Consider the following 18,438-nt stretch of genomic DNA (forward strand, 5'->3'; position numbering starts at 1 on the left):
ACGGGAACATTGATGTGAAGCAGTGACGCCGCGTGGTTATCACAGCCATAGTTAGGGCGGCTGCTGGATTCGAACTGCGAGGCCCTGCAAGAAGCAGTAAACTCGTTACCGCTGGGCCTTGTCACTGCCAATTCTTAATAAGCAGTGGATCACCCAAGTTAGTCTGCAGAAGCAGATATCCCATGATTACTTCTGCATAATCTTCTTCAAGTGCATCTTTAGTCCACCCATCCTGCTGCAAAGTATTAATACGGTGGGGTTTTTTTGTGCATACATTGGTAATCGGGCTGAGTGGATCAACTCGCTACGCTTGAGAGCACGGGCTAATGGCAGGCGGTTGAAATCTGGATTCAAACCCAGGACCTCAGCGGTACCGGCTCACCGCTCTGACCCCTGATGGAACCGACCTGCCGACCATTGGATTGCAAGTACAGCGTTGCTCAACGTTGCACCATGGCAGCACCCATTCTTGTCTGCGCAAAATTTCTAACTCGCTCCATTTTTTTTGGCATTATCTGCAAAGCTTCGTCAAGTCAACCAGCGCCCAGGCTAACTTGCAGATGTTCGTAGGTACTGGCTCGGTGATTTACAGGCGCAGCAGCCTTCTGAGACACACCCAGCTCCAGGACTCGAACCCTTGCCCTCGCCAGTCTCGGCTCAGTGTAACCACTCGTGCATCATCCTCTTGACATGTTGCCCCTCGACCTCCACGGCGTGACCTCACGATTCCCCCACCCCAACGGTGCCGGCTCAGCTATTTCACAATGCAGATATCGGCCGAGACGCGCGCCCGGCGACACGAGGGCGCTTGAACCCACAGGGTTCCCGGGGGGTTGTCGCCTCATTGGCTCTGACGCGGACATTAACCCCGCGAGCCCCCCAAACCGCCGCGAGCCCCCCGCGCGTGCCCCGCTCCACCCTGCTCAGGCTACCGCCGTTGAATATTTACAGATGATGGAGCGCATCGCCACGCTGTGCTAAATCACTTCGCCGTGGGGGCGGCGGTGCGGATATTCCCCCCCCCCCCCGCACCCCCAACCCACCGCCAGCACCACCCCCTCTCCCCACTTCTATCGGCCGCAGGGCCCCAGCCCGCACTGCCACTTACATTAACATTGATTTCCGTTTTGGTTAAAAAGGGAGAGGTGATTTGAAGCGAGCCGCGGCGCTGGCTTCACGGCGCGCGTGGCCGCGCCGGCAAATGGAGCGTGAAAATAATAACGGGGCTACTCGGTAACGGTGCGCTCAGCCGCCACTCGCCGAACACACGCTCCTCCGAGCGAAACTCGGCTCCTGTAACCCCAGGTTATTGTAGCACTCCTTTTTTATATTATTATCCTTGGTTGTATGTGTATGTTCAACTTATTTTCCACCGCGCGTAGCCAACCGTGCTAATCGGAGTGTGCGGGGGAAGGACAACAAACTAAATACAAAAAGCAGTTCTAAAGAAATGAGTTTTCAATCGAGAAGATTTAAAAGTGCACAACTCCAGTGGCTTCTTAACAGCGTTCCAGACAGCCACAGAAGTGCATCCCAAAGCGCGTGATGCAGTGGCCGTCTTTGTTTTATCATGTGAGAGGTGTATATAGTATATGCTCGTAACAAGTAAAGTAATTACTTGCTGACCTGCCCGTACTGGACAATTGTGATAAAAAAATAACTTCATAGCTCATCAGATTCCTCCAATATAAAGCTTCTGATTTGGATAGGTTTTCCCCGGGCTGGTTTGTCACACTGAGGCAAAGGTGTAGTTACAGTCCACGTGTTTGGGTCATTTGTTCTCTGGTGGCAGTTTCAGAACGGAAGGTCTCGTCAGGTTTGAGGATTTGAGCAGAGATGTGCCTGGTGATTGTTCGAGTGTATGATTCGTCCTTTAGCTGCCACTCTTGTCACAAGCCTAGTCCATTGGCCATCGTCCCTTCAAGTAATTTGTTTTTATGCTCAAGAGGCGATTTAGATTATTTTGCTGCTATACATTTTCACATGATGAGCCATGCTGATATAAATGTCCACATGGTCAGCTATCATTTGTGGCCAGGTCGCTTCTGAAAAATAAGCGAATAGCTCAGTGGGGCTCTACCTGGTAAAATAAAAGTAGTTTAGTTTTATTTGTATATTTTTGTAAGTGATTAGTTGAACCTTCCTATACTTTGCACTCCTATCGTGTGTTTTAGTAGTATGTGTTGTACCGTTCTGACCAGCCCCCTACTGGACTTGTGTAAAAGAGATTTATCGCTCATCGCTTCCTCCGTTATACATAATTATTCTGATTTTGATATATCCCCGGGTGAAACCCACCTACTCTTTTACGACAGTCCAAAATTGGAGTGGAGAAATAAAACAATCGCAACGAATGATGAAAGCATTAACCACCTCAGGTGTACTGCCGACGTTAACCGTGATAACCAGTGATAGTGACCCACGGGTTAAACACGGTTAAGTCTAAGCATCACTCACCAGCAATGCAGCCGTGCTCGACTCCGCGACGTTTTGGGCAATGGCCCTACTTCACAGCGCATAAGGAGGCCAGAGAGGTACACCGCTCAATCTCTCTGGCCTCTCAGTGTGCTGTCTACAATGGCCAATTATATACCGCACCGTACTTCTAACATATGCTTTCTCTTCTGCAGGCCACGGTGTTCCTGACTGATGCGATGAGTTGTTAGTTAACTGTTCTTGTGCATCACTGCCAATGCAGCAGCAGCAGCAGCGCCACCAAAGTGATTTTGTTCCCTTTCAAGAAGATGCCACTGCAGGGAAGCTCTCACCTCTGAGTGCGCGAGGGGAGCGATTGAAACGCGATCAGCACGGTTGGCTACGCACGGTGTGACCGAAGTTAAACATACATGCGTACGGTGCGTAAGAAGTTACATGAACGCAGGCTGTCCGCCGCCGGTGTCGTTGCAGCTGTTTGACGGAATCGAGTGTGAATTCCCCATGTTCTACCTCTTCATGGTCATCGACGGTGAGTGGGTGACCTCACACACTTTACTCAGACCGTTATTTGTGCGAGATACGGAGCATTCGTGCTTTTGATTCCCTCTCCCTCCCCCAAGTACTTGTCGTTGTAACTTGTACGGACATTTGTGAGGTGTTAATCAACTATGCTTCACCACACAGGTCAGTGCGGGTTGGTGAAGGCAGGGAGCATAGACGTTCGACCATAGAAATACCACAGTACAGTACAACATAGGATTCTAGATTTAAAGCTTTCGTGACTGCTAGGATCCATACTCTTTGGTTCTATTGGGTAAAGTCACGTAGGTAAAAAATAGAACCAAAGAGTACAACATAGGATTTTGCTGCATTGCCCTCTGCTGCCTATCATATAGGCCTGCAGCAGCCCTGGACAGCTGCTCATGCGTGGTGGCCGCCGGGCAAAGCACTCCCCAGGTTGCGACAACATGGGGCGCATTTTTGTGGACAGTACTGTAATTTGACCACAAGCGCAAAAACCATACGTGCCTACACGTACCAGATTCACACACGCACACACCTCACCTCCGATTAGCACGTAAGGCGCAAAAGAAGTTCAACATACATACATTTCAGGATGACCCAAAGCCACACGATATGTGTGACGTTATTACCTTACATCTCTTGAACACAACGGTACCGTAAGTCATGGGACGAGAGGCCACATCCGGCAGGGACAGCCCGGGCAGCACCAGCGAGGCCCACGGCACCCAGGCTGGGCTTGGGGCGGCAATGGGGCCTAGCAGTAGCAAATTTGCCGCTTGTTGCAGAGGTTCAGCGATTAGAATCCAGCGGCCCGCCCCGATCAATGCTGTGGATTTTTATTAAATACGACGCGCCGCCGTCTGCTTCGCGGCGGACGTTAAAGATCCAGTGACGTCGTTTGCAAGAGTCGGCGAATTGTGTTGCTGGTGCCACGGTCCGAAGTTGCAGAGTCGGAAAAAAATTACACCACAAATGACTCGGTTGAAATCCACTCAGCAACCGTTGCGCCCTCCTGCGAAAACTTGGCAGGACCCTCCACAAATAGAATCATGAGACTCATTGAGGCTCTGTTGGGTAAACAAGCACGATAATCACTGGGTCCTTGACCACTGCATGTTTACTACCGGTTAGAACATGTGCTTGAATGCATGGGAACTCTAACTGCAGAATCTGCTGTGAAATGCGCAGGTGTTTTCAATGAAAATCAACACCAGATGCAGGAGTACCTGGCTCTTTTGGAAAAGGTTATACTGAAAACGTCTCAAGGTAAATGGAAAAAAAACAAATACGAACTCATGCACTCAACATTCATGCGCGCACGTCCAGTTACGAGGGGCCGTTTTCGACTCGGACACATCTTTTCCACGGCACAACTGAGCCGCGCCAAGGCCGTGCCGACTCAGCCCGGCGCAGCTCAGGAGGCGGCCAGTGTTTTTTTTTTTCCACTGCCGATGCCGAGCCGTGCCGCTGACGTCATGCGCAGGGAACGAGTCGAGACACTCGCCAAGGTGACGCGGTGGTGTCGTATTTGAGTTGTGTACCGACTAACGTCGTCACACTCAATCAGCGTTTCCCAGTATCTCTGCCGCTTGCCCTGCTTGGCCTCAAGCCAGATTCAGATACTTTGTGTGGCCAGCATATCACGATTCTGTTCTGACTTGGCAAAATAAGCGACTAATGGAAAACCACACGTGCACCGTGCTGGCTTGCTGGTGTGGTTCGGATGTGCTTGTGGAAAAGGGGTCTATCGGGGCCGCATTTACATCTTGGCAAATCGGCCAAAACCAGATCGTGCCGGTGATTTTACCCCATCATTGATTATGGAGGTATTGGCACATTTTTGTTAAATATCGAATGAAAAAGGGCTTTTGCCAATAGTGCCCATCAATTCAGTTATTAACAAACACATTTGATGAAAATGTTTGCGTTTTATTAAGTGGCCGCACAGCGGCAAGCACACCATACTGTACGGCTATCGCTTCCGAGTCACGGCTAACGTAAGTGGCGAGTGGTACCCTCACCGTGCCTCTGCTGGAATAAGTCCTTGCCAAGGTGCAGCGGGCATCAGGGTTTCCCTGACCGTGGTTCAAGGTGAACAGGGGCAACCCAGGATCTATCGGATATTGCACACCGGCGATTGAACTCTGGTCACCAGGGTCGCAGTGCAAGTGCTAATCGCTGCGCCATTGTTCCACCACCATGATGGTCAATGTGGTATTGTTTTTCGTGGTGATGATGGTAGCAGTGGTGATGTCTACAGGCCACACGACAATACCGCGGTATTACCACGTCCCCGGGAAGTTTGTTGCTTTGGTGATGACCATTGTGATCGCGACACTGAGGTCGATGATGGTGGTCATTGTGGTAGCGTTGGTCACGGTGATGATAGTAACAGCGGTGATGTCTACAGGCCACACGATAATACCGCGGTATTACCACGTCCCCGGGGAGTTTGTGGAGGGGGAGAAGAAGGAGCCGGGCAGCCAGCGCAGGTACCCGAGCGAGACGGGGCACGACGGACGCCTCTACCTGTGGGGCCAAGCGCTCTACGTCATCGCCAAGCTGCTCGGTGAGGGACCCCTCGCATCAGCAGCATCAGCAATAGTATCATCATCATCAGCATCATCATCATCATCAGCAGCAGCTTTAGCATCATCATCATCAGCAGCAGCAGCTTGAGCATCAGCAATAGTATCATCATCTTCAGCATCATCATCAGCAGCAGCTTTAGCATCATCATCAGCAGCAGCTTGAGCATCAGTGATAGTATCATCATCTTCAGCATCATCAGCAGCAGCTTTAGCATCATCAGCAGCAGCTTGAGCATCAGCAATAGTATCATCTTCAGCATCATCATCAGCAGCAGCTTTAGCATCATCATCAGCAGCAGCAGCTTGAGCATCAGCAGTAGTATCATCGTCTTCAGCATCATCATCAGCAGCAGCAGCATCAACAGTAGTGTCATCATCTGGGTTCTTTTGGTAAAGTCACGTAGAATGGGAACAAAATAATAAAAATAATAACAGAATAAAATTCTCACGACGTTTCGGCCACAACACAAGTAGCCTTCCTCAGGTGAAGAAACAGGACTGTCCGGAAGACACCGCTTGAGTGAACTGTAGTATCATCGTCTTCAGCATCATCATCAGCAGCAGCTTGAGCATTAGGAGCAGCATCATCATCGTGGTAATACTCCTGCTTCTCAGAAAAAAAAGTCCTGGGTTCGAGTCCAGATTTGGGTGCCTTTTTGTGTAGAGTTTGTGTAGAGTTTGTATGTCCCGCCTGTACTGCGTGGGTTTCCCCTGGGTTCTCTGGTTTCCTCCCATAGCTACATAAACACAGAGCGTTGCTGGTATTGGCCAAAACGTCGCAATACGGAGGACCTTCCTGAAAGAAGAGTATTCAGAGTCAGTGAGGCTTTCCTGAGTACAGCAACTGTGACAGACAAAATAAAATGTGATGACGTTGACGGTAGCGATGATGATGGCGATGATGATGATGACGGTGGCGATGTCGATGGTGGTGATGATGACAATAGCGGTGATGATGATGATGATGATAAGGGCGATGATGATGATGATGGCAATGATGATGGCGATTATGATGATGATTGTGGCGATGATGATTATGATGATGACAATGATGATGGTGATGATGATGGCGATGATGGCGATGATGATGATTGTGGTGATGATGATGATGGCAATGATGATGATAATGGCATTGGCGATGACGATGATGATGATGATGATGGGGATGATGACGATGTTGATGGCGACGACGATGACGGCGATGATGATGATGATGACAGTGATGATGCCGCCGCTGTCATCCTGCAGTGGATGGGCTGATCACCCCCCAGGAGCTGGACCCCGTGGGTCGCTACGTCCCCATGGGAGACAGACGCAACGTCAGCCTCCGCTACTCCAACCAGGTGCGGCGCGGACGCCGGCGGTAGCGGCGTCGTCACAACTGCTGGCAGCCGGTGTCAGCGCGATATGGTGGTGGGGGGGGGGGTAGAGGGGGTAGTGGGGGGGATTACACCGTATGATATCAGGTCCACGACAGTCGGATGAACCGTTCCGCGAGGATGTCGCTGTGCCGCGCTTATCGTTGCTCGTTGGGATTTGCGTTAAATATTTAATTTCCCGACTAAATATTTTAAGAAACACCGGTGATGATAGTTCGCAGTCATGGACCCTCCTCATAGTAGGCACAACCGCGTCACCTCGAGCACAACTAACGCCAATACAAGAGGTGCTGGGATGTTGAAACGACAAACAGGCCCCAAGGCTGCACGCAGCGCACGTACTTTGCGGTGAGACATGCGAACAAACACGGTGTACACAGCAGGGGGAGCAACACTTCCCCTCCTTCTCTGCCACCACCGAAAGTAACGTTTGTCACACGACCAATACCTGTTTGAAATTAGATTTTCCGAACTGAAACTTATCCACGTTAAGTGCAGAGCCAAATTTAATGTCACGCTTTTATTTTACGCAGTCATTGGTGACCAGGCTGAGATCCTCAACCGCTATGCTCATTGTTTTTTTTTTTCGATAAAGTCACGTATGTGGAAATAGAATATGAATAAATAAATTTAATTTAATTAGATTAAAATAAATCACGACGTTTCGAACGCAACACAAGCGCTCATCATCAGTAGAAATTGGGCACACACAGAGGGACATTACGCACATAGCACATAGAGAACGCCAAACTGCACGGAGGCAAATACAGCAGGAAGATGGGAGACGTGAACTCAGCAAACCTCAGAAACATAATGTCATGCAAAACCAGTCGGCCAACAACACAGTTAGGCACTAACCTGGTTGACCACGTATTTCAAAAGACTGCTAAATCTTCAACCACGCCGAAGTGTGAGATCCCGGTTTGATCACAGTGGATTCGAACTCAGGTTCCCAGCTGTTGCCGGCTCAGCGCTTTTAGCGCCGAGCGAGCTACCTGGCCACCGCTGGGACTCCTGATCTTAACTTTGCGCTCCTCTTAAATTGTTTTTAATATTTCATCAGGTCGAGGATGATGAACGATCTTGGAAGCAAATTGTTACCGCGGCCCAACACCACACCAACAATTTTGAGCAAAATTAATTTGCGTGGGACGGCACTTTTCCTATCAAGGAATAAATTCAGCATTGTCTCTTTCGGGGGGGGGGGGGGGGGGGGGAATTGCTTACAGTGCACCTGCGATGGATATTTATCGTTTTGTCTTATTTATTACTGTATTAACAATGTGAATGGGGAAAAAATTGTCACGAAATATTTAATTATCCTCACTGGCATGAGTAATGCATATTTTGTGTTGAGTTACAACGTTGGTATTATTTGCATGCTCGTCTCTTGTCTTTGGGGGTATGGAATTTGTGGAGTGTGCGTGTTTCACGTGTCGATGTGGATGTATGGGTGGAACGACGGTGCAGCGGTCAGCGAACCACCGCTCCACCCATACATCCACACTGGAGCGGTGGTGCAGCGGTTAGCGCACCGGGCTACAAACCCGCGGTCCTGAGTTCGATTCCTGTCCACGCCTCACATCGGTGGCAAATATCTGAACCGGTCGTGAACCTCCCCTAGGTCGACTCGGCATTAAATGAGTAACTCGAGTGCGGGTGTAAACATCGGCACTGGAGAAATAAATGTGGCCGGGCGTGGTGCTAGCCACACCACTCCCACAGACACCGTGCTGACCTTCACAAACCGCTATATGGGAGTTCTTGATTTGAAGCTTTCGTGACTGCAGGAATCCATACTCTTTGGTTTATTCGGTAAAGTCACGTAGGTGTAAAATAAAATAAATCACGACGTTTCGGGCGCAACACAAGCGTCCATCATCAGGTGGCAACGTCGTGATTTATTTTATTTTATACCTACGTGACTTTGCCGAAAAAAACAGAGTATACTGGAGTTTTGATTTAAAGCTTTCGTGACTGCAGTAATTCATATTCTTAGTTTTTTCGGTAAAGTCACGTTGAAGGGAAACAAAATAATAAAATATATAAAACAATACAAATTCTCACGACGTTTCGACCATAACACAAACCTGAAGACGACAGTTTGTGTTATGGTCGAAACGTCGTGAGAATTTTAATTGTTTTATATATATTTTATTATTTTGTTTCCCTTCAACGTGACTTTACCGAAAAAAACGAAGATTATACTGGAGTTCTTTGTCGCTTTGTACGTTTAGTATGTGTGAAAATAGTTAGGGCGTGTTTTCAACAGTAAGATCCGGTCATGGGCCTCCCTGAGGTCGACTCAACCTTAAATGAGCACCAAGTGCAGTGTGCAAACATGAGCACCGAGAAGACAAAGGTGGCGGGGCATGGCGCTGGCCACTGCATCTCCTCTTGCACGACGCTCGCTTTCACTGGGGCTCACCAACGGCATTTGGCCCTTTGGGGATCATCATTGTTTTGTATTGGGCGAGATCGTGTGGGGACAATGTCTATCAGGGCTGTAGCACACAACCCTCCAACAGCTGGCCCAGCAGACTGGGTTTCGTTGAAAAGCGAGTAACGTTTTTGTAAAAAAATATATTGTTAGATGTTCGCTCGAGATCTGAGCTCTCGTGTTCATGCCTGCCGACGCTGGGTGTCATCTTCAGTGAAACGTCGAATAAAAATTGTCAGAGCTTTGCTCGCTTTTCGTCATCCCTCCTCTGGTTTTGCTGAAGGAATCAGAATTAATTGGCCATATTTGCCCCCACGTGACAGCTTGATTGGTTTGGCTTTGTCGTGTGTTTTTGAGGGTTCGTAGTTCCAACTGACATTATTCCCGCACGAATTGACCCGAAACGTAATGTTTGAAATGAGTCTTCACGGCTGCACGGGGAGATCGCTGTGTGTTTTGTGTGTGCGTGTGCACGTGTGTGTGTGGTTTGGTGGTTTCTAATTTCATTATTCAATTTGTCTTGTTATGCTTTGTGTCAGCACTATGTTAAGAGGCAACGTTACCTTCCCTGGCCTTGCCTGTGGCAATAAATAAGCTCATGTACATGGTCAAATAAACACGCATATGATAATATATGCACATAAATATTACTTACATGCATAAATATACTCATTACACGCGTTACACGTACACACGTGCGCGCACAACACACATGCGTATACACATGCAACAAAGATCTCTCGTATAGCCTTTAACAGACTGTCGGGGTAAGTGCTGTTAGCGAATACCTACGAAGGCCGGCAAAGCACACAAACGAGGGGGTAGATGGCCAGCTGCACACCCTGCTGCCTTTGTCTCCCCAGTACTGATGTTTATACACCACATCAGGTATTCATTTCAGGCCGTGTCAACCTAGGGGAGGCTCTGGATCGGTTCAGATGTTGGCCGTGAGCGGGAATCAAATTCGAGGCCACCGGGTGTAGCTTAGCGCGCGAACCGCTACACATACACACGCACACACGCAGAACACACTTACACACACATGCAGAACACGTACACACACGCAGAACACACGCACCCTCTCTCACGAGGCCACAGTCATTGACACACATTGACAAGTTGTGATTGATTGCACGCTCATTCATGTGCAGCTGGCAGTCCCTCCCCACCCCACCTCTCCCCGCCACCAAAGTTCCATTAATGAGATTGCTGACTTATCTCGCACATTGGTGAGCGGTGGTGGATGCGCGCGTGAGTGTGATGCGTGTCTGTATATGTGTACTTGGTGGGATGTGCAAAAACATCGCCACAAGGGAGACAAAGGTGGAAGGGCATGGTGCTGGCCACCCACCCACTCATGTGCCATGCCGGCCTTTATAGGTGCTCGCGAACTTGCACTTGCCCCAACAGTCTGTTACAGGCTACGCGAGGGATTTTTGTCTCTGTTGTGTTAGCCGCTCCACCCCCTTGCCGGCCCTGGTAGCGTTAACTGGGTGCTGCTGTTGGGATTCAACGGCAAATTCCGCGACGAGCTCCAACTGTGTTGCCGCACGGCCGGAGTGAGGGACAGCCAAATGTCTGGAGGCCAACGCAGTGTTTTTCTTGGTCAGCTAAGCATTCCAGGTGGAACTCATCACGTCCTGAGCCAGTGGTGTAAATTCCTCAATCCCATGGCAGGGGACCGCTTTCTCTGCAGGAAACCACTGTTGACTTACCACAAAATGGTACCTATTTTTTCGCCCTGCAAGTATGATGGGCTGTGCTCCAACTGAAATTGAAACTTCCGATTGCGAGTCAATCATTTATCAACCGCAGTGGCACCTCGCCACTTTGTGATTGTGAAACCCAAGACATTAATGCACTCAGACAAATGTTCAGTGTCCAAGGAAGCAGCATGGAGGAGTGATGGACATTTGGAATCCCGCTTGTAAGACAGAAAGGGTCGCAACGCAGATCAGAGGCATCATTGACACGTGGGCTTGGGCCGGACACATCGTGGTTAGAAGTGACCATGGCCGAGACTGGCGGCGATGGAACGACAGCCCGCGAGTACCACTGCCGCGGAGATGGAGCGACGAAATCGCATCATGGCCGAGAGGTGGATTACGGCACTTTGCGAGACGACGGGCAATGGGCGGCAGCGTGGGGCCGGCATTCATCCTCCAATTGCAAAATGTAAAAGATGAGAACTCAATTGAAACCGTGACAGAAAAGCCTAATGCATTAATTAACGCCGTTCTCAGAGCGCCCGCTTGTCGCGAGGAGAGGGCATGCTGCGTGACCGTGTGAAAAGAGGGAACGTGCCAAACTGTTTTTTTTTCCTCGGCCGTTTCTGCCCGCGTGCGTCCGTTCACGCACGCAGTGTGCTTCCGTGCCATCGTGGTTACGTAAGACTTCGCGAGAAGCCCCCCCCCACCGCCATGCCCTGTCGTTTTGTCGACCCGTCAATTTATTCCGCTCAAATAATCGTTTTGTCCACCCTATTGAGTGGTGCAGCAGCTACAACTATGGCCGTTGTGGGGTTTTGGGCACCCACCCAGAGGTGTAAAGATACGGCCAAGAAATAGCCACCAAAAAAATAGAACGCGTCAAAAAGCACCGCAGCCTTTGTGCAAATGCAATAAAGCATTGGTGTTTGTACTGAAGAAGTGCTGCTGTCGGTCGGTGGTCACATTTGTTTAAGATTTATATTGGTGGCGACGTAGGACAAGAGGACCACAATGCACTTCTTCAGCAACTGCTGAAGGTGTTTGTAAGCGCCCAGGTGGCTCTGCGTGTTGTACACGTTTATGGGTTGTTATTTTTTAAGCTTACGGTTTTCCAGCCCGCACTTTTATTGTGTTACTACGATGTTTTTCTCATTATTTACAGATTTGAACGCAAGAAACATCCGTGGCTTTTTTTAAAAAAATCTGCGAATCTCTTTGTTGGACACGGTGACATAATTGATGATTGTGTTCGTGAGGGGACGTAGGAGCAAACGTTTAGCGCACGGTTAGTGGGCCCAGTACCGCGTCACTCGCCAGCCGTAGCGTGAACTTGATGCAGTCATGGAGAAGTTAGTACTCATCCGTGGTACCACACATCTAACCAAGAACGAGCGGGAACCAATTCGCCCCAACCTCCACAGAGTGGCTGTTTTCCATTGCCGCTCACTGAGTTACCTATGAAAAATGAACGGGTGTTCAACTCACCCGCGTTGAATCACCATCGTGATAATCAGCTGTGGTTAATCCACTGCTGGATGAAGGCGTTACCCAAGGCGCCTCTTATCTCTCGTGATCCTGCGACGTAAAAGTCCATCATGGGTCCTCACACGAACTTTATCTTGGCCAAAGTGGATTTTTGTGACACTCTTGAAGTCGAGGTGTCATCTCGCTGCTCAAACGAAGCTTCCCAAAATTACCCTGACCGAGGAGTGGAAATTCCACATTGCAAGTCCTCACCCAATGAGCAGAAACCTTTTGCTGACTTTCAAATAACAATGCAGCGAAAGGAACATTACGAGCGTCTGTGCTAAATTCTGCTCAAATCGATAACAATTTGAGCGGGGCGGCAATCGGTCTTGATGTTATCATAAATGCCGCGGCGGTTTATTTTACAAACAGGTCACGGCGAGAGGTTGGCCGAGAGAGCGCGCCTGGAGATGAGATTGAGCGTCGCCGGCATTGTGCGCGAACTGTGTGCCTGCGGGTTTGTTTTGGGAGCGTGCGAGGAGTGGGTGTTTTTGTTGTTGTTGTTGTTGTTATTGATCGGCCTCGTCGGACTCTTTGCGGTGTTTATTCTATTTTTTTGTGTCGCCCGCAACAACCAGGGGCCCCTGGGCACCAACGTCACCGTCAACGTCACGATCGTCGCCGAGAGCCAGCAGTGAGTGGGAGGGAGGCCTCGATATTCCTGAGGACAACCACTGCCAGGACGATGATGATGACCCCCTAGGAAACCGTTATGATTACGGTGGTGTTGGTCGTGTTGTATGTATGTAGAACGTTTTTCGCGCTGTGCCTGGTCACCTATCATTGCACAAACCACCACCCCCCCACCGCCCTATTAGATTAAATGTGGTTCTTAATTTACGTATGTAATTTCAAATTATTTCGCACTGTAAGTAGCCAACCATGCTAATTGTATGTGCGGAGGAAGGACGACAAACTAAACACAAAAAGCGGTTCTAAAGAAATTAGTTAATGAGTTTTGAATCTGGATGAATTAAAAGTGTATAGCTCCCGTGGCTTCCGAATGTCGGAAGGAAGAGTGTTCCAGATGGCCACAGAAGCGCATCTGAAAGGGCGCGTGACCGTCTTTGTTCAATGGCGAGTCAAACAAAAAAGGGGTGGTGATTATCATTTTGGTGGTGGTTGTGATGGTCATGGCAGTAGTGATGCTCGTGTTGGTGTGTTCTCGTGATGCAGGTGGTAGTGATGGTGGCGAAGGTTGTGATTTTAGTGTTGATGATCGTGGTGTTTATGGTCGTAGTAATAGTAGTGACGGTGATGACAATACTGTAATGATGATGATGGTAATGGTCATGAGGTGAAAATGGTGATGGTGCTCATGTTGGTTTTGATCGTGGTTGTTGTGGTAGTGATGGTGATGGCATTGGTTGTGGTGGTGATATTCAGATGATGGTGTTACAAGTGAAGATGAGGTTGATGTGCATGGGAGGGGTGGCGGAGTGAGTTTTCCTTTGTCTTGGAATGCTGATGTTGACACTGCACCGGCCTAGTGGTTCATGCACTGCACAATGAATCCAGCCACATCAGTGGCAACTGCTATCGTATCCGGTGCTGGGCCTCCCCTAAGTCAGCTCAGCATTAAACAAGTAGCTAGTGCTCTGTGTATACATGCACACAAACTAGGCAAAGGCAGGCAGATGTGGTGTTATCCACACCAACTCCCCCCTCGTGCACCGCGCCAGCCCTAATAGGTGCTCGCTGACAGTATTTGCCCCAACACCCTTGTAAAAGGCTACATGGGGGGTATTTATGTTTGTATATTTGACTGCAGCCTGCAGGCGTTCCTGAACACCTACGGAATCCAGTCCCAGACTCCCCTGCAGATGGAGCCCATCCAGGTGTGGCCGCAGTCGGAGCTCGTGAAGGTAACGATCCCCTTCTAAATTAAAACTATAAACTACAAAACTACGTTTTTATTTTACCCGGTAAGGTTCACTGAGCTAAATAGCTCTTTGTCAAATTATATGGTCAACGAAGTAAGCGTATCACGTGGAAATGTATAGCCGCTAAATACTCTGAATGCACGTTGATTCTAAATGTGGTGGAGAAACCGGAGGACGCGCGGAAAAAAAGCATGCGTCCACAGGGAGAGAGACATGCAATTCCAAATATACAAGCGTCAGAGTTGGGATCGAACCCACGACCTGTATACCAGGCAAGGTAGTTAACATCTTGCTACCGTGGCACCAACCAGTGTGGCCCCCGCGGTTCCACTCTCTCTACACGTGGGGGCGGATGCCGTTACGATCTTCTCCAGGCCATAAGATCCCTCTCCGACCCCTGTATTTCGGATGCCGTTACCATCTTCTCCAGGCCATAAGATCCCTCTCCGACCCCTGTATTTCGGATGCCGTTACCATCTTCTCCAGGCCATAAGATCCCTCTGCTACCCCTGTATTTCGGATGCCGTTACCATCTTCTCCAGGCCATAAGATCCCTCTCCTACCCCTGTATTTCAAATCAGAAGTTTGGGGTACGTCACAAAGCCCGGTAGCTCTGTATTGTGTGCGTGTCTGATGAGATTTATGTCACTTTGTTAACACCGCTTGGAGTGCATCTTACTTTCTGGAGTGTCTTGTAATTCAGGGAATATGGCGTCTGTGTTTATCATCATCATCAACAGCAGCAGCTATTATCTATCCACTGCTAGATGGACCCATTTCTGTTGAGCAACAGCCTTTTAGAAATTAATTGGTCGAATTTTTATTCAGCCATGATCTATCCGCTGTTGGATGAGGGTTTTCTCAAGCCGTCACCATCCATCACGGTCACAAGATGCCACAATCATGATAATAATAATAACGATCATCTTTATTTCATAACACGCCTTTCGAACCGACATCTCAAAGCTCTGCACGCACAATTAATAAACACTGCAATATAGTTACGTAAAATCCATTCAAACAACAGGCTAATTCAATCCACCCAGCTCCTGCGAGAGAGCCAATCTCGTCGCTCCATCTCCACATTTGATGTCCTCCCGGTCACGCTCACTCCATTGGCTGCCGTTCCACCGCCAGTCTCGTCCATCGGCCGTCGTCCCACCTCGCCACCGCGCGTCCGGCCCAAGTCTACTTTACTTTCCATGCAAAAATCAATCTACGTCTCCTTTTTGCATTTGCGCCCAGATCACCGTGTCCCTACTATCTGTCTCCCAGTGTGATGCCAGGCGTGTATCTCTGGCACGCTTTTTTGCACACTTTTCAGCTTCTGTTCCGTTTTCATTGTCCGTGTGTCTTAACATTGGCACGATCGATTTTTATTTTTTTGTTGTAATTGAACACGAGCATAAATCGTGATAAAGGGAGGGGAGGGGTGTGCAGAAATTACCCGGACAAAAGTCCTGAACTCAGCGCTCCTGGGTTTATGAGAGGGGACAAAAATTGGACCTCACTGTTCCATCCATGTGGGGACCGTGAGCGGGAGCATGCATTTTTATGTGGGGAAGGGAATATAATGGGAAGAGCGACAAGAGAAAGGGGGTAGAAGGGACATCGAGGGGGATGTGGAAGGGGGAGAGCGCTTAACATAAACTGCAAAGCAAAATAGCGAACATGCGCCGAGCGAACGTATCACCAGCTAAAGCCCCGCAGAGCAGTGACGAACTCCTGTCCATCCTCTGAGGAGGGGTAGAACCCCAGGCACCTGTGCCCTCCCCGATGGGTCTTTATTTAAAACAAGCGGAGAGCTTTCGAGAGAGCTCCCTCCAGTTGCGGCCGCTTGAGCCAGCAGTGACGGGAGCCAAGCAATTGCAGGGCTGCGCCTTTACCTTTCGTGCAGGCATTGGTGACCGAGGCTGATGCCGTTACGCTATAAACTAAACTAAACAATGTTTTTATCTTGATTTGAAGCTTCTGTGACTGCAGGAATCCATACTCTCTGGTTCTTTCGGTAAAGTCACGTAGATAGAAAAACTTAATCAAAGAAAACACGACGTTTCGGTCGCAACACAAGCGGCCATCTTCAGGTGAGAAAACAGTATCTGCTGTTGTGGCTTTATATAGGCACGGGAGGGGGTGGGGGGGGGAAAGGAGGACACACGGGTGGGTGAGTGAAAATCATAGCAGTTAAAACTTAACGCGGTTTATCACATCCTTCCAATGATTGCTCAATCTGAATCCATCTTCTCCATTAAAGTTTTGTCTGTGTTTGTATATCTGGATGGCTTCGTGGACAAATCTATGATGGTGGCCCGAGGGTTTGCAGAGCACCTTGGTCTCGGAGAAAACAATGTCACGTGTGCCCACAGCATTGAAACAACGATCCGCCACCACCGAGGTGTTGGTTCTGCCGTGTTTCAAATCCGCTTTGTGTTCGCGAACCCGGTCCGAGACACGTCGCTTCGTTTCACCAATGTAGCTGCTGTTTTTATTTTACCCCGTAAGGTTCACTGAGCCATGCAGCTCTTCTTCAGACGCGACCTGGCCACAAATGAACGCCCAGCGAGTTGGCTTATCGCGTGGAACTTTATCACAGCAGCCAAATACTCAAACGCATGTTTCTCAATGCGGAGGGAAAAACCCGGGGGACCTGGAGAAACATCCATGCGACCACAGGGAGAACATGCAAAATCCAAATATACAGACGTCATGGTCTAGATCGATCGCACAACCTCCTGTATACCTGGTGAGGTAGTTAACATCTCAGCACCACGGCGCTTCAGAACCTGATGCAATTGCAGGTGACTGAAACTTGGATTTGTACCCAGGATCTCAGTGGTGTTAGCTGAGTGATCTGACATGGCCATTATAACCCCCCCCCCCCCAGAAGCCACGTCGTACAGAGCCGTCTATTGTTAGCAGACATACCCTGTCAATGTGGATTAGGCACAAGTTGGCTTTCTTAACACGGTGAATGGCATCTTTGTCATATAGACAAATGGAGAGCATATACTTCAATATTCGAAGTTTAAATCCATTATAGATACACATTACATTTAAATCGTGTATATATTTTTTTTATTTATTGCTAGTGCACCGGTTAGCGATACACTGCACTATGAACCCAGCGACCTGAGTTCCATCCCCGCTCACTGCCAACACCAGTGACGATTATCTAAGCCAGTAGTGGGCCTCCCCTAGGTCGATTCAGCCTCAAATGAGTACCTGGTGCCGTTGTGTGTAAACATTGCCACTTGGGAGACAAACGGCGGTCGGGCGTGGTGCTGGCCACCCACCTCCTCATGCGCCGTGCCGGCCTTCATAGGTGCTCCCTAACGGCACTTCCCCCAACAGTCTGTTAAGGCCATACGGGAGATCAATGTCTGTATATTTGTTATATTCGAAAGACAAGATTGTGAAGGAGCGATTATTGAATTGCATTGACGCAGGCTTGGCACACATCTCGGAGACATCGCGTTCCTCTTCATTTCTGCATTGAGTATTTTTTTGCCTTCATTTGTCCTCCGGATCGTGCCCCATTGCCACTGCCGCTGCGCGACAACGTTTAGCGCACCAGACTTGCAACCCGGAAGGTCGCAGGTTCAATTCCATCTCCCGGCGCGGCAGTTGAAACGATGGGGCAAATTTCTTAGATGCCCCCTCCATTGCCTCTGTCCACTCAGCAATGTGCAGTGCATGGGTCCATCATGGTCAGCAATGTGCCGTGCATGGGTCCATCATGGTCAACAATGTGCAGTGCATGGGTCCATCAAGGTCAGTGGGTGGGGTACAGTGTCGATACTCCTACTTCCTCCACGACGTCAGGCCAGTGTGGAAGAGGAGGCCAAAAGTCCTCTCTGGAGGGGCCACTCCAGAGCTTCTTCTCGTAGAGGTCCCTTCCACCAGCAGCGTCGTGAGCAAGCAATTGTGCAGGGCTGCATCTTTTGATGT

The 18,438-nt window shown here is 49.3% G+C and overlaps 1 protein-coding gene across 1 annotated transcript in view; it reads left to right on the forward strand.

The window, feature by feature from the left end:
• Nucleotides 1-18,438, forward strand: part of LOC116952043 (phosphorylase b kinase regulatory subunit beta-like) — a 139,998-nt gene that overhangs the window by 72,888 nt on the left and 48,672 nt on the right. Inside the window, exons 11-16 of the mRNA XM_076074042.1 lie at nt 2,908-2,965; nt 4,150-4,227; nt 5,372-5,530; nt 6,801-6,895; nt 13,186-13,241; nt 14,379-14,472. Coding sequence (XP_075930157.1) covers nt 2,908-2,965; nt 4,150-4,227; nt 5,372-5,530; nt 6,801-6,895; nt 13,186-13,241; nt 14,379-14,472 — 540 coding nt within the window. The remainder of the gene's footprint in view (nt 1-2,907; nt 2,966-4,149; nt 4,228-5,371; nt 5,531-6,800; nt 6,896-13,185; nt 13,242-14,378; nt 14,473-18,438) is intronic.

Source organism: Petromyzon marinus, chromosome 45, assembly GCF_048934315.1.
Source record: "Petromyzon marinus isolate PM22_M1 ecotype Great Lakes invasive population chromosome 45, UKy_Petmar_22M1.pri1.0, whole genome shotgun sequence".
In the NCBI taxonomy this organism is placed as follows: Eukaryota; Metazoa; Chordata; class Hyperoartia; order Petromyzontiformes; family Petromyzontidae; genus Petromyzon; species Petromyzon marinus.